The 15581-nt window shown below is 38.7% G+C and overlaps 3 protein-coding genes across 4 annotated transcripts; 2 read left to right on the top strand and 1 right to left on the bottom strand.

Moving 5' to 3' along the window:
- Positions 1-819: 819 nt before the first annotated feature.
- On the bottom strand, positions 820-3258 carry LOC141827892 (pentatricopeptide repeat-containing protein At2g22070). The gene has a single exon (XM_074715232.1). The coding sequence runs from the start codon at positions 3256-3258 to the stop codon at positions 895-897; it is 2364 nt and encodes a 787-aa protein (XP_074571333.1). The 3' UTR covers positions 820-894.
- Positions 3259-3437: 179 nt separating this feature from the next.
- LOC141827894 (MICOS complex subunit MIC60, mitochondrial) lies at positions 3438-12599 on the top strand. 2 transcript variants are annotated; one of them, XM_074715235.1, is made up of 12 exons: positions 3438-3622; positions 3770-3830; positions 4734-5402; positions 6621-6716; positions 6884-7006; positions 7677-7754; positions 9892-9984; positions 10065-10184; positions 10349-10426; positions 11014-11193; positions 11948-12049; positions 12193-12599. In XM_074715235.1, exons 1-12 carry the CDS (start codon positions 3612-3614, stop codon positions 12424-12426), a joined length of 1845 nt encoding a protein of 614 aa, XP_074571336.1. In that variant the 5' UTR covers positions 3438-3611; the 3' UTR covers positions 12427-12599. The 2 variants fall into 2 exon arrangements, with proteins under 2 accessions (XP_074571336.1, XP_074571335.1); XM_074715234.1 differs by having other exon boundaries at positions 6621-6758.
- A 1386-nt stretch (positions 12600-13985) lies between these two features.
- On the top strand, positions 13986-15076 carry LOC141827901 (chlorophyll a-b binding protein CP24 10A, chloroplastic). Its single transcript, XM_074715242.1, has 2 exons — positions 13986-14252; positions 14346-15076. Exons 1-2 carry the CDS (start codon positions 14035-14037, stop codon positions 14893-14895), a joined length of 768 nt encoding a protein of 255 aa, XP_074571343.1. The 5' UTR covers positions 13986-14034; the 3' UTR covers positions 14896-15076.
- Positions 15077-15581: the final 505 nt, after the last annotated feature.

The following is a 15581-nucleotide window of genomic DNA, read 5'->3' as shown; positions in this document are numbered from 1 at the left end:
GTCCTCCCTCATTCTCAGTCTCACAACTCATGCAACAGTAGCTCCACTGGAACAAACAGTGTTAGTCATGGCTTTTGCAGGGCGCGACATTGCAGAAATCTACGTCGCGAAGAAACTCTGCATGGAGGAGATGAAGTCGAGCAAAGAGAAACGAGAGACGGTGCAGGCAAAAGAAGGAAAGATAAGGTGGAATGTTTTCAGAATTGTAAAGAAAATACACCCGAACAAGAGCAAATCAGACCTGAGATCATCAAAGAATGATCATATGAAGTAATTTATAGGTGTTAACCATATCGTCCTACGTATCTTACTGAATGCTTATTGTACATGTGATTGATCAAATAAATTTGTATACGAACTGTAAACATGTCATGATTGTTTCTGCATGATGATAAACTTGGATGAGGCTTGAGATAGCCTCTTCCAGGCCTATATATATGGAACTAAAGAGCAGAAATAGGAAGTGATATAACCAATATGAAGGGTGAAGGTCCTTCAAGTAATTCTAACTCAAAACTACTTCGTTATCCTCTGCGACTCATAAATTAATATCATTCTCTCCCCATGTATACATATCAGTTTTTGGATGGACGATATGAGCATTGTAGCGTCATTAAGTGACCACTAAAGCGTTTTCACCATAAAAGAATTACTCATGTTCATGTTTTATTAAGTGTATTGTGTATATGTATGCTCATTGGGTAGGATGTACTACTATTTAACACATTTAATCTCAATGATTAATAATCATATATAAATATTACATACATAAAAATTGAGAATTTCAAATCTCAATATTGATAATTTGAGTCTGTTTCTTTTATTTTTTTACTCAATGTGCCACATATCTAAATACATAAAAGATTATCTCCATGTGCCAAAATATTTTACATTCTACCAGAAATCTCTGCACGAGCAAAAACCATCTCTAAAATGGTGAAAGCGAGTAGCATCTCTCACAATAATTTCCCTTCCTACAACTTTGGATATAAACTTTATTGCAGAGTGACAATCATTACAAACTCTTAGGTTTTTCATAATCCTTAGAGTAGTGTTCTCAGGTGTACTGATCAAACCGAAAGCTATAGCAAGTTTTTCACTGTGACGACTTAGTAATTGCTCCTTCAACTCCTCATCTATGTCATGCAACACAGATTGTGTATCTGGAACAAAACCTGCTTTCTTAATCTCTTTCCAGAGCTTTGCAGCCATCTGATAAATTTCATATCTCTGTGGGTGCAATCCGTCATCAGCGCCAAAGACATGAACCTTATTCTTTAAGTACATCCAGCTGAATCCTTGTTCTTTCCTCACTCCTTTGTCCTTCATTGATTTCCAAATCTTAGCAGCATCATTCCATCTTCCACATGCAGAATAGACGTTAGCAAGTGCAGAGTAAGCACCACTATTGTCAGGATTAGTGGCTAGTAATCTTTCTGCAGCAATCTTTGCCAGCTCTGCATCTTTGTGAACTTTACAAGCGGCCAGAAGAGAACCCCATGCTATATCATCTGGATCTATAGGCATATGTTTGATGAATTCTTGTGCTTCCTGAAGTAAACCGGCACGTGCAAAGAGATCGATCATGCATGAATAATGGCTTTGTGTGGGTTGGATCAGATGTTTTGTCTGCATCTGCTGAAAATATTGCTTGCCTTGTTCTACCAGTCCTGCATGTGTACAGGCTGAGATGACACCGACATAGGTTATATGGTCAGGCTTCACACCTGTGTTGATCATCTCTTCAAACAAGGTTATAGCTTCTTCTCCAAGACCATGTTGAGCTAATGCGATGACCATTGAAGTCCATGAGACTGTTTCTTTAAGTTGGCATACCTGATCAAACACTCTTCTAGCTCCTGTGATGCTTCCTGATTTAGCATACATTGTAATAAGGGCATTGTTTACTGAAACAGACAAGTTCCAGGATTTGATAGCTTTGCAATGAATTTGCTTTCCATTGTCTAAAGATGCCAAAGTAGAACAGATACTTAGTACTGCGGCCAATGTGTAATTGTTTGGCTTAGGGCCTTTGTCAAGCATCAACCTGAAGAGGTCCATAGCTTCACTATTAAAACCATTTTGCTCATACCCAACAATCATAGCAGTCCAAGCAATAACATCACGATTTTTCATCAGCTCAAAGATTTCTCTAGCTGGTTGCAAATCTCCAAGCTTAATGTAACCCTCAAGAAGTGCAGTGAAGGATATTACATTGAGATCAGCAGCCACTGTTTGTTCAACAAGCCTTCGAGCAATTTCAACCCCACCTGATTTGGAGTACATAGAGATCAAAGCATTTACAAGATGCATATGGAGAGACCGTTCGGTTCTTATAATGTGGGAATGAATTTGCTTCCCCACATCCAACCTTGCAAGGTATCCACATGCAGAAAGAGCACTGGTAAACGTGAAGGTATCAGGGGCTGCCGATTGGTCTTTAAGCATCCGCGTGAAGAATTCCAGTGCCTCCTGGTTCATGTCGTTCTGATTGTACCCTGCGATCATTGCATTCCAAGTAACAATGCTGCGTTCTTCCATCTGTTCAAGTTGGTCAAGAGCAAGATCCATCCTTCCAGATTGAGCATACAAGGTAATCATTGAATTCCAACTCGACACACTCCTCAATCTCATCCTATTAAAAACAGCCTTTGCTGTCACTGCATCCCTCGACTTCCCATACATGTTAATAAGGCAATTAGCAACTGGAACAACACTACTAAGGCCAAGCTTCACCACAAAAGAGTGCACCTTCCTACCAATATCTAACGCCCCAAGGGCCGCACACGACGAGAGCACATTTGTGAATGTGAAGTGAGAAGGTGGAACTCCGAAGCAAAGCATCTCCAGAAACAAGCCAACAGCTCGCTCAAAATCTCCCACCTGATTAGATCCCACGATCATTGTGGTCCAAGAAACAGAGTCCCTCTCAGGCATTTTGTCGAACACGTTGTTCGCCACCTGAGTCATGCCGGCTTTGGCGTACATGGACAGCAATGAGTTCCAGGAGAAAATATTCTTCAGGGGCATCTCGTCGAACACAAGGTGGGCATCGCCGAAAAATCCGAACTTGGAGTAGAAGTGGATGAGATTGTTGGCGAAGTAGACGCCGGGTTGGAGACCGGCTTTGATGACATGAGCATGAACAGATCTGCCGGCGGAGATGTTGTCAGTCCGCAGGCACGTTTGGAGGAGAGAAGTACAGAGCTCAGCGAGCAATGGCCGGGAAAGGACAGGTTGAGGCCTAGTCAGGAGCATTGGTAGTAATTAGAGGGATAGAATTAGAGTGGGAAGATTCAAACCCTAATATACTACTATTAATTTAATTTACTCGAAATAAATATTTCATTTTGTAAATTTTAAAATTCAGAGGGGTTTTCTGAAGAGGCAGTCGAATTAGGCTTCCGCTCCTGGTAGCCCGTGCCGTTCCAATTTTTCATCTTCCCAATTTCGAGACCGATCTCTCCTCCCACCGCGTTTCGCTTCCTCTCCTCCCTTCCCCATCACTGCGAAACCGGCCTGACAGTTCCTCGTGATCGACGTCCTCAGCGGTTCTTCAGGCTGATTGATACTTTAATTACAGTGACCTAAGGATCGCTATCGTTGCCGTGATGTTGCGAAGGTACTTGATTCTTTTCGGTTGTTGAAGAAGACTATCTTCGTCAAGTTCTCTTCGAGGATGCATATTTTGGTTGATATTCCTCTTCGGTCGTCACTTGCTTGAATCCGCCATTTTTCATAGTTTTTCAATGACATTGGACCGATGCAGGTGCTTTTGTGAGATCTCTTCGCGTCGAGCCATCAGTAGGATCCGACCGATCTTGTCTCAGGTTTGCATGCATCTCTCCTCGACTTTGTAATATTTATGAGGATATGTTAGGTTTCGACTTTGTACAAAATATGTGCTATTTCTGTGAAACAGAAACTTGATTTACTTTTAACTTGGTAAGTTTGTTTCTGTAAGTTAATTTTGAAGTTAAAATTCCTTTTACAATTGCTGCATTGACAAAATGCGACCCATTTGGAACTTGTTATTGAAATTCTTTATGCCTACATTACCAGAAGAGTTGAGACAAAATACAGTATCGCTAGTTGATGAGTAAGTATACAACATGAAATTTCTATTTGTTTCGTTCCTATCTTTTTTTTTTTTTTTTGCTTCTGCTTTGGTACTGGTATTGTCACTACGATCTCTACTATTGGGAATAGTAACCTTAGATAGAATCTGTGGGATTTCAATTTCTTTATAAGGTGACTTCATCTATTGGAGAATTTATGAGATGGGTTTAGATGGGCCCATTTTTTAATTCATTCTGTCATATAGAAGGAAAAAAACCAAAAATTTTGGTCAGTCCATAAACAAGCCGTCAATGTGCTATGTGGAGACTCAATATTTCCATCCACAACTCAGCAAGGTGAAAAGATCAACTCAAATCATAAAGGAGCAAACTTACCAACACCATTTTATCTAAAGATTACAAGATAATTTGAAGTCGAGGGGCTCTTTGATGAGCAGAATTGTAAAATAGTTTGTTTGACTATTTCTTTGGTGTATTTGAGAGTGTTAATATGTGTTTTTATATATTATATTACATTATTGTATTTGGATCTTTGGTTCTAGGAGCATACTCATGAAAGTTGGCTTTTGACAATTAGCAATTATAGTGAGGTCTTAACTATTTAGTCTTCATTCCTAATTGCTAGTACTAACCATCACCATTTCCTTATGTTAGCCGACATCATTCTACCTTTCATCAAGAAAACAGTTCTCTGGTGCTGCTAAGGGGAATTCTTCACAGAAACCTGCTCCTGCAGAAAATGATTCTAATTCTACAAGCTCTATCTCAAAACTTGTCTTTGGAAGTATGGTTGTTGGGGCTGTTGCAATGGCAGCTTATAAAGCTGACTTGCTGGGCATTCAAGTGACGGAGGAGCGAGCTTCTCATAATGCTACTAAACTGAACGAGGCTAAAACTTCTAATGACTTGGAACAGTCAGTTGATCAAGCCATTGCTCCAATTAACAGCGAACCAAGCATGTTGGAACCTGAAGTAGAGATTGTTGACAAAAGTGATGAACCTCAAAGCCAGGAAATTGAGATTAAAACAGAAGCAATTGTGGTTTCAGTACCTGGAGAGGAAATACTTCATTTAAAAGAAAATGAACCAGCAGAAGTTGATTCTAAAGAACCATCTGAAAAGATTGTTTCAGTCACCGATGAGCAAGTATCTGTTTCTGAGAAATCACCTGAAGATGCAAAGTTGGATGACATATTGGCCCAAACAGAAGTGAGTGTGGAACAGACCAAGGTAAATGGTACTTCAGAAGAAACCATAGGATTAGAAAATGTACAAGTCTCTGAAGAAGCTGGTTTATTGGAGGTTCCTCCAAAGATGGCAGAGGTATGATCTTTTTCAGTTAATAATCGTAATGCACTAGTGCTGGTTATGGGTATTTCTTATTTTTTACTGAACATATTACAGGGACCCATAAATTAGTTAGTATGAAAGGATTGTGTCTAGTTAAACTACAAAAACTGTTGTAATACAGATATTCGCAAATAAAATAAAATAAAATAAAATAACCAGTTGATGTTGTCGAGTTGATAGTTTAGTACCACACAGGATTCTGTTGATCAGAAGAGAGCTTGCATGGGAAGGTAACCTTGAGCGAAGGAGATGTACATGTGTGAAGCAACATCGAACAGAAGGCAACGTTAGGAAGAGTGAAGGAATAGACAACGCATGCAAGAGTTGAGTAGAAAAAAGTGAAAGAAAAGGAGGGAGGCCATCCCCCAACCAGGATTGAAGAAGAAATTCTTGAATTTAAAAAGACTACTTATTCCTAGAATTTCTTGCTCTAATAATAAGTCGAAAATGATAGAGCAATATTATTGAATTTAAAAGGACTACTTATTCTTACATATACAATCATGCAACATGATAACTAATAGAAAATTATCCCATGTGAGACTAAATTATTTATTCTAGTTTCTAACAGCATCCAACTGTTTAGTTTTTATGCATGTTTATCTTTTAAATCACTTGTAGTGTAGTAAGCTATGCTGTCAATAATTTGGAATAGAATTTTCTTTACCATGACATTTAACATAATGGTCTATATTGAAAAGGTTCTTTATCTTTGTTAATGTCTTAATAAACTACATAACACAGGAAGAATACTGGCATTTAACCGTCTGACAGAGGGCCATCTTGTAATGTACTTGTATGAATATGTGCATTTTTCAGTATATGAGCTGGCATAATAGCATGTAACACATAATGGAGTCAAGCCAATATTTTATTCTGTTACTGCAATAGTTTGCTAAAATTAAATGCGAGACAATTATTGATTAAGAAAAAAAATTGAACACTTCAAATACTAAATTTCCACACACTATTTACATTTTACATTACCACAAAATGCAATATTGACCTCTTTGAGTCTCAAATTATTCTGAGTTCCCTGTTTAGTTTTGGTTATTATCCTAGAAATCACATGTTTTTTCTATCCTAAATGTGATAATATTCCATGAATGCTAGAAAACAATGGATTAATAGTATCATAATGCATTTTTCTTTTGGCCTGCACATGTTCATCTGCTCTGTTGGTATATCCAGCTACATTATGCAGATGCTGAGAAAGAGACACCGAAACCCCTCTCTGAGTCATATTTGTTACAAGATGAACAGAGCATTGACATTTCCAGTGAAAAGGTGAATAATGATGCTGCTGGAAGCTCTTCTACTAGTAAAGAGGTTATTTAAGCTTAGTTTTGTGTTTCTTTATTCTTGTCAAGGTTCTTTTTTCTCCTTGACAAAGTGTTACCTGATTTTATTCTCTTATGATTAATGTCTTTTTTCATGATACTGAACATCCAAAGGATAAGAGAACTCCTGAAGATGGAAAAATAATACTTGACCTAATAGAAGCTATCCATGCTGCTGAAAAAAAGCAAGCTGAAGCAGATGCCTCCATGTTTGCGGAGGAAAAAAGAATCCTGAAGGTTGGCTTTTGTTATCAACTCAATGTCATTGAGGAAGTTCCCTCCTTAATATGCGTTTTGTTTAATGACTTTTTAAATGGTCATATCAAGGCATTTGGAGAAAAATGAAACATATGTTCTAAGTAGATATGATATATCAGAATATTTAATCCTCTACCAAGTATCTGTTTGTCAATTAGATAAAATGAGCATAACCATCTGGACCCACCCTTTATATAGCTTTTAGTTGCCATTAAGGAAGAAAACAAGTTAATTTAAACCTCATGCTGTTAGTCATCTTTAACTTAGATTAGTGACTTGGATCGTGGCATTCTACACATTGGTTTCTCCATATATTGCAATTTTTCCACGGGCATAGAGTTGTGTTAAAAAAAAAAAGTAGGTAACGACAAATATAATTTTTTAATCTACAGAGGTTGTAGAGTTTCAAGCTGACATATATATATATATATATATATATATATATATATATATATATATATATATATATATATATATATATATATATATATATCATCTTTCGTCCTTATCTACAAAAATTGAAGTTATTTAATATATTTTGGAAATGACTTAGCTATCATATGAGTAGCTTACCTTCAACAATTCTTATGTTTAAGCTTTCAATTGAAAAACCTTAAATGTTCATTCTCCTCATTTATCTTGATCTCAGGAGAAGTATGAAAAGGAACTAAAGGATGCTAGGGCACGAGAACTGATGTATGCAGAAGAGGCTGCAATTTTGGACAAGGTTTAGACATCACTTCTGTATATTTCTATAATAATGTCATTTAGTTAGTATGATTAGCTCCTCGGTCAATAGTTAGTAGTTCTTGTTCTTCTTCCCTACTGTATAAATTTTAACTCTGCTATTTGATTCTGGAATCCTTACTCTAAACTTGTTGCTTTGACTTCCATTTGGATGTGTATTCTATGGTTAGACTTTTTTGATCTATTCTTATTACTGAGTTGTATTCAAATAATTTAGTCAGTTAATTTGTTTATTACAAAAAAAGACTTTTTTTTTTTTTTTTGCATTGTGCATTAATGTAGTGAGCCACCCCACCTAATGGGATAAGGTTGGGTTATTGTTGTTGTATCGTGCATTAATATAGTGACTGTATGGCTTAAAGTGCATTTTTCATGATTTTCCCATTTACAAGTGCAAGCGAATAAAATTATGAGTTGTACATATGTACATTAGCGATTTCTAATCAGAAATAAAAGCTCCATTAGGAGCTTATTGTAACTGGATTAGTAGCTTTACCAATATATGGTTCTATATTCTCATGCACAAAATAGTCCTGTACCTGTTAGGATCGGTTGAATAGCTAGAGGGGGGGTGAATAGCGTTTCTCGATTTTTCTTGATCTTTCTCTGCACAGAGATTAGCGGAAGCAAAAAATATAAAAGAGAAAGAAAGAGATCAACGCTAACCCGGTTTATTTTACTTGGTATCCACCTCCGCAGAGGTGACTAATCCAAGGATCCACACGCACGCACACACCCGATGCACTATGAATCTTCTCCTTCTCGAAAACTCGAAGGCGGAGAAACCTTTACACCTTTCTGATCTCCTCAAGAATGATATGAAATATTGTCTAGGAGGAGAGGAATAAAGCAGAGAACAGAGCACAAAAACGCTCATAAAAGAAGCACAAAAGAATGAAAGAATGGCGAAGAATCTAAGTTGTTCTCGTGCAGGCTTCTTTTATAATCTCTGCAACATCAGTCGACTGCTGGCAGGGCCAGTCGACTGATGCCTTCAATCGGCAACAAAATCTCGCATTAAAGCGCATTAAATGCTTGCCAATTTTCTGCAACGTTCAAATCACAGTCGACTGTTCAAGACCAGTCGACTGACAACAGTCGACTCCTGTCTTCCTCTGGCTCGACTGATCTTTCTGTGTGCGTCTGATTTATGAGCAGTCGACTGCTGGCAGGGCCAGTCGACTGGTGAAGTTGAAAAATCCCATTTCAGCTTCTCTTGACCTAGACCTCGGCCTTCAAACACCTCCCACAGCCTCCCTGCACTAGCCTGAGATGACCACCCTTGGACTTTTCCTTTGCCAAAACCACCCTTGGACTTTTCCTTTGCCAAGACTACGCTTGGACTTTCCTGCAAACTTGCATCACACATGTTAGATCAACAAGAATTGCCTAACTTCAAACATAGTTTAGCCAAACATTGAAACTCAATGCACTTGGGGCAACTATTGCACCAACAGTACCTACTAGGTCAGCCTCTTTAACTAAGCTCATTGCTTCTATTGCATGCATGCCTGAAAATTTCTTGCAAGTCCATATCTCTGTACAGTCTACCTTTTCCCCATGTTCTGATGGAAGTTTCTTGTGTCAGCTAATAATAGGTATTTGGTTTCCAGTTAAAAATGGAGGATGTGCAGCTAAATTGCATAGATGTTGAAATTCGTTGCAATCTTGATTGTTCATCTACTCAGATAAGGGTTTAGGTCCTTCGGATATTTGCATGCACAAGTAATGCAAAGATGCAATGCAATTGATGCCAGTTGCTAGCAGACCCTTGAATGGTAAACTTGGTTGACTGAGTTGAGAAATAATCTAAATATTGGATTATTTTCACGTATGATATTTGGTAAAGGAGAATAATTCTTACCTGAGGTCCTACTTGATTTTGTTGGCATCATACAAAATGGATTGGCTTGAGCTCAACAAGTGTCATCAAAATTATCTCTAGTATTTTGTGTACTATCTTTGATGTATAATATTCTAGTCAATTACATGCTGATTAAAAAATGCTTAATACATTGGGTAACTTATGAATTAAGTCTGAAGATGATGATTCACTTGATTGATATGCTCTCTGCATTTCATTGGAAACATTCTCTTCATTCCTGCACTATTTTCAGGAATTATGCAAAGTGAAGGCAAAAGCAGCAGCTGCAATCAAATCAATTGAGGAAAAAGCTGAAAACAATCTTCGGGGAGAATTACAGAGAAAGGTGCAGCTGGAACAACAAACCACATGCCAACAACACTTTTATGCTTTTTGTTCAAATTCTAAGGTGAACACTCATTGCAGGATGAGGAATTTGATATGCAGCTTAAGAAAGTTACAGAGTTAGCAAAAGCAGAATTAGCTGCAGCTATTGCAAAGGAGAAATCATCTCAGATAGAAAAAATTGCTGAAGCAAACTTAAATGTAGGATATTTTATCTGCATTCATCATTCTTATCGTCTTCATTATATGGCTATTTATTTGAACAGATAAGTTGCTGTGGTACCCCAAATGTCCTTTATGAACAACAATATTATTTGACTTAAGAGTGACACAGTTATTCAGTTGATTTACATTTTTTTGTACAGATAAATGCCTTGTGCTTAGCGTTCTATGCAAGATCTGAAGAAGCACGCCAGACTCATTCAGTTCACAAGCTTGCTTTGGTGGGTTCCCCAGCATTTTTTGCTATCCTTTCCTTTAAACCTCTGGACAAATGAAACTTCATATAAAAAATATGCAACATATTGTTTGAAGATAGTGCAAAAAAAAAAAAATTGTATCAAGAAGTTTAGGTGTTCCAATACTAATATTTTGATTGCTCATATGGGTTGAAATTTTAACTAAAGAATATTCTTTCAATACTTTCATAATGTCAATTTTTAGGCTACATTTGTTCAAGGTAGGAAGACTCAGCAATTATTACGTTTTTGGCCAAGTCTCAATTAAATCAGTTTCTAGCTAGCATGGCATTGTTTTGCAGAATATGAAATGAGCCACAATGTAAGATCAAAGACATTATTTTTGCTAGGCCTCACACAGTACTTATGTATGCTGATTCTTGTCTTGTGATTTTTCTTTACCAAAATTTTATGTGAAATGTAGAATACAACTCTGAATCAAACCACTATGAAAAACAGAAATCTGGCTGACTTTAGAGTTGTAATTTATGCTATTCCTTTTCAACGACTTAGGTGTTTCAAAGCATAATTTAAAGTTTACATGTTTTTGCTAATTATTTCTGATCATACAGGGAACACTTGCTTTAGAAGATGCTCTATCTAGAGGATTGCCAATTCAATCTGAGGTTGTTGCATTGCTTAAGTCGCTTGAAGGCATTGATAAAGATTCACTTTTACAATTGGCACTTTCATCCCTTCCGGAAGAAATATTGAACAATGGAGCAAAAACTCAAATGCAACTAAATGAAAAGGCAAGCGAAAGATCCTCTTCTTACTGTGTTTGAGCGTCATTGTCTTTGTTAATAATTCTGTCATAGTTTTCCGCTTGATTATCAGTTTCCAGTGTACAAACTAATTTCTAACAGTCTTACTGTTGGAAAACAGTACTCTCATTTTCATTATTGTATTTATAATCCACTGCTGTCACCATCCTATAACCTGCATCATGATTCTGCCTACCCTGTAAATTTTCTGTGTTCCAGTTGAATACTTTCATTTCCAGAAGCAATATTGTACCATGCAGCACGACTACTTATTCTTGTTTGTCAAAGGATGCTATAAGATTTACTTTGTTCTTGACGTGTAAGATTAGTGTGTTGTTCTGTCTTGGTGTCATTTGTACTCTTACTCAAAACTTGTTCCTAGACCTAGAGTAATAATGGAGGGGGTTGCTGTTTACCATTCTTAGACAGCCTATACACTATTGATGTTTTGACCTGTTATAATGTTATATACTTTTGTTAAGATTGCTACCAAATCTAGTGGGTTAATCTCAAGTTCAGCTGAGAGTTTGTTTCAACTTTCTAGTTATGTTTATCCAGCTTGTAAGTTATTAAGCTGTTAATTTGTACAGTTTTAGTATTAATAGAATTGTGTCGATCTAATGACTTGTTTTCACACTGTTGAAGCTCCTTACAATAGTAGTTAACTGTTAAGTATGAAGATGATACCTTTTTCGTATTCTGCCTTTCTAGAACATTGTATTACTTTTCTCTTCCATTGCAGTTTGAGTCCCTCAAGGGCATCTTGCGACATTTCAGCCTTATTCCAGCTGGTGGTGGTGGTATCCTTGCACATCTTGTGGCTGACATTGCATCTTCATTAAAGGTTATCCTCGTATTAAATTTCAAATGCTGATTTGTGATGATTTGATCTATTCACACTGAAAATCAGACATCATTTTATTCTTCTGGAACCAGTAGTACCTTAGCTAACTTAAAGAATGCGCATGCTCTTATTTGTTTCATCAGATGAAAGAACAGTCTGGAGATGGAATTGAGCCTATCATCAGTAGAGTTGAGAATCTGTTGGTGGATGGCAATTTCACAGAAGCAGCAGATGTCTTGGAAGAAGGGGTTCATGGCAGTGAAGCCAAAGAAGCTGTTGCTGAATGGGTGAGACATACAAGGAACCGTGCTGTTGCTGAGCAAGCCCTTTCTCTTCTTCACTCGTATGCTTTGTCTGTCACGTTTTCTGAGTTTTGACATGGTTTATTCCACTAAGATTTGAAGAGGTACCCCTTGTTCTGATGCTTACCTGAGGCAAATTACTCTTGAAGCTACCGAGTTGTTGGTATGGACATATAAACCTATTAGCCTAGGCTTTCTCATTGATGTCAGGCACCATAACACTCAAAATAAAAGAGGTGATTTTTGTATGAGACCTCTTGTATGGGCTCTCGGCCATTTTGTAGCAGTTTATAGCTCAAAAATCTCCCAATTATAAAAAAGAACAAGTACCCATGTTACATGTATTCTATTATCTGAGGTTGTACGACCTGAATTTTCACTTATATGATAATTGATTTTGATCGATCCAAAAGAAGAGAAGCTCCTGCTCTCACAAGCTGGTGTATATATATTCACTGTGTTGATGATAGCAAGATTGCTGAAATATGAGTTGATTGATTGGAGAGATTTTGTGGTTGATTCATCAAGTCATCAGGGCGGTATATATTGATCTTGTGTTTGAAATGTGTATGTTGTTAACTTTAGGTTTGCAATTAGGAGATGTGCTAGTATTGTTCGAATCTTCTATTGCTCGGTCTGCCTAGCTTAAATGGCCAGTCGATCTATTGACCCGCTCAACTCACCTGCCTTGTACAATTCAATTAGGCATGTAGGAACAAGCGTGAAAAGTGAAAGACCAAACAAAATTATTGATAAAGGACTATAATTTCCATTGCATTAAACCCACACAAAAATAAACACAATATTTTTCCAAATTTTTTTTCAGCGAAACAAACCTACCCTTAACTAAGATTTTTTTATTGCTTCAACCGTGACTCGAAGGCCTCTGCCAATTAGTTTCAATCTCCCAATTGATGTTCTAACGACCAACGAGAATGACCCTTGTGCCTTCGTCCCCATACGAAACTTGTGGCTTCCCCACAAGTTCAATCAGCAAATTACATTTCATCAGCAGTCTCTTGGTTTTTTCAGTTCGAATTGATTGTCTCAATTCACGTTTCAAAACATTGCCCTAGATTAACATTCAGAAAACTACATTTCATCAGTAGTATCCAACTTCTCTTCAATTCTCTTGAATTTTCTGTTTGCTATAGCATTAAAATAAGATAGATCAACTCAAACATGTGTTGAGCTTCTAACTGGGAATTTTGCTGCAAATTTGATTTATTATTTTTTTTATTTCATTTGTGAACGAGCGAAATATCTAATTTTTCCAATAAACATTGCCCTTAAAAGAATATTTACGTGTGAAAAGATTGTCCTAAAGAAACGACCTGAGTCGCACATGAATATAGCAAATGAGACCAACGAGATGGCCTAAAAAAATCAACTGACCTATTACGAGATATCCGCGTGGCCAACACATACACGAATCTAATTTGATAAATTTCGAGATGAACAAAAAACTAGAGGCCCATATCCACGTGTGAGGTAGAGAGATCCGCGTCAGCAGATTGAGAGCTCCTTTCCAAGTTCCCCATTGGTCAGGAATCTATCCTCTTTCCAATCCCGGATCTCCCTTAGATTTGGTGCATCCCTGTCAGCCATCTCCACTCACTAATACCCCTCGCGCATCTCCACACCCCCAGCTGAACAGACCAATTCATCAAAGCAGCAGCAGCAATGGCCATGGCTTCCACCTCTGCCGCGGTCGTCCTCCAAGGCCTGTCCACCCCCTTCCTCTCCGGCTCCCGGACTCTCCTCAACGCCACAATCGGCGCGAGGTCCTCCGCGGTTTCGTCTCGTCGGCTCATCGTCGTCGCGGCCGCCCCCAAGAAGTCCTGGCTCCCCGGCGTCAAGGCCGGTGGCAACTTAGTCGATCCAGAATGGCTCGATGGCTCGTATGCCCTTCACTTTCTTTCTGTATAGTCATCGTCGAGAATTGGGGGTTTGTCGAAAAATCAAATTTTTTTTCTACCATGTGATGAGCGCAGGTTGCCGGGGGACTTCGGGTTCGATCCGCTGGGGCTGGGGAAGGACCCCGCGTTCCTGAAGTGGTACAGGGAGGCGGAGCTGATCCACGGGCGGTGGGCCATGGCGGCGGTGGTGGGCATCTTCGTGGGGCAGGCGTGGAGCGGCGTGCCGTGGTTCGAGGCCGGCGCTGACCCGGGCGCCATCGCGCCTTTCTCCTTCGGCACCCTCCTCGGTACCCAGCTCCTCCTCATGGGGTGGGTCGAGTCCAAGCGGTGGGTCGACTTCTTCAACCCGGACTCGCAGTCCGTGGAGTGGGCCACGCCATGGTCGCGCACTGCCGAGAACTTCGCCAACGCCACGGGCGAACAGGGCTACCCCGGCGGCAAGTTCTTCGACCCCCTCAGCCTCGCCGGCACCATCAAGGACGGCGTGTACGTGCCCGACTTCGAGAAGCTGGAGCGGCTCAAGCTGGCCGAGATCAAGCACGCCAGGATCGCAATGCTCGCCATGCTGATATTCTACTTTGAGGCCGGACAGGGCAAGACCCCACTTGGTGCACTGGGATTGTAAATTGTAAACCATGAGGCTTGGACAAATGTATTAATCTACTCTATTGCATCATCGTTGTGATAATTGTGTCATTTCTAGAGGTACTTAAGGCAGCACAGTTAGTCTTCTATAAAAGATCTTGTAGAATGCTGTGATTTGATTCTGTGATTGCGTTACAGACACTATTTATTTCTGCTCCAAACCTATGTTCAAAGAACAAAAACATAGGATGATCCACTGTATATAGCGTTTCCTAATTATGTGGGAAATTAGAAATTTGGGCTTAAACACTTGTGGCACATTATCTATTTAATTCAAGAAGAAAATCTCTGTTTAACACTATTCTCAACACTATATTCATGCCCAAATATATATATATATATAAAGAAAAATCTCTGTTTAACAGTAATGAACATAGCCTAACAATATTAGGTTTGGGAGAAGCATCTCACCATGAGTTACCTGGTCAGTTGCATGGATCAGTCAGTGGAGACTCTCACTAAAAAGCTAGGGAAACCATCTCAAGATGTCTTCTGTGCTTCTGCTTCACCTGCTGAATCTGCATACAAAGTAACAGGGTCGATTAACATCAATAAACCCACACAATCAATTGAAATTAATGCCGATCCAAAGAGTACAAGATGGAGAATTGTGCAAAGTTAAATAGGCATGTTAGATTATTGTAAATATGATATAGATAACCAATC

This window comes from Curcuma longa, chromosome 4 (genome assembly GCF_044706935.1).
Source record: "Curcuma longa cultivar G26 ecotype Majalengka, Jawa Barat chromosome 4, ITB_CL_G26_1.1, whole genome shotgun sequence".
In the NCBI taxonomy this organism is placed as follows: domain Eukaryota; kingdom Viridiplantae; phylum Streptophyta; class Magnoliopsida; order Zingiberales; family Zingiberaceae; genus Curcuma; species Curcuma longa.
This window is presented reverse-complemented; position numbering and strand designations above follow the sequence as displayed.

Excerpts from the sequence above, each read along its gene's own strand:
- LOC141827894 (XM_074715234.1), top strand. Across the intron at positions 3,831-4,733 it reads TCCGACCGATCTTGTCTCAG|CCGACATCATTCTACCTTTC; the intron begins GTTTGCATGCAT and ends TCCTTATGTTAG. Across the intron at positions 6,759-6,883 it reads GCTCTTCTACTAGTAAAGAG|GATAAGAGAACTCCTGAAGA; the intron begins GTTATTTAAGCT and ends GAACATCCAAAG.
- LOC141827901 (XM_074715242.1), top strand. The coding sequence starts at position 14,035 with ATGGCCATGGCTTCCACCTCTGCCGCGGTCGTCCTCCAAGGCCTGTCC. Across the intron at positions 14,253-14,345 it reads CCAGAATGGCTCGATGGCTC|GTTGCCGGGGGACTTCGGGT; the intron begins GTATGCCCTTCA and ends TGATGAGCGCAG.
- LOC141827892 (XM_074715232.1), bottom strand. The coding sequence starts at position 3,258 with ATGCTCCTGACTAGGCCTCAACCTGTCCTTTCCCGGCCATTGCTCGCT.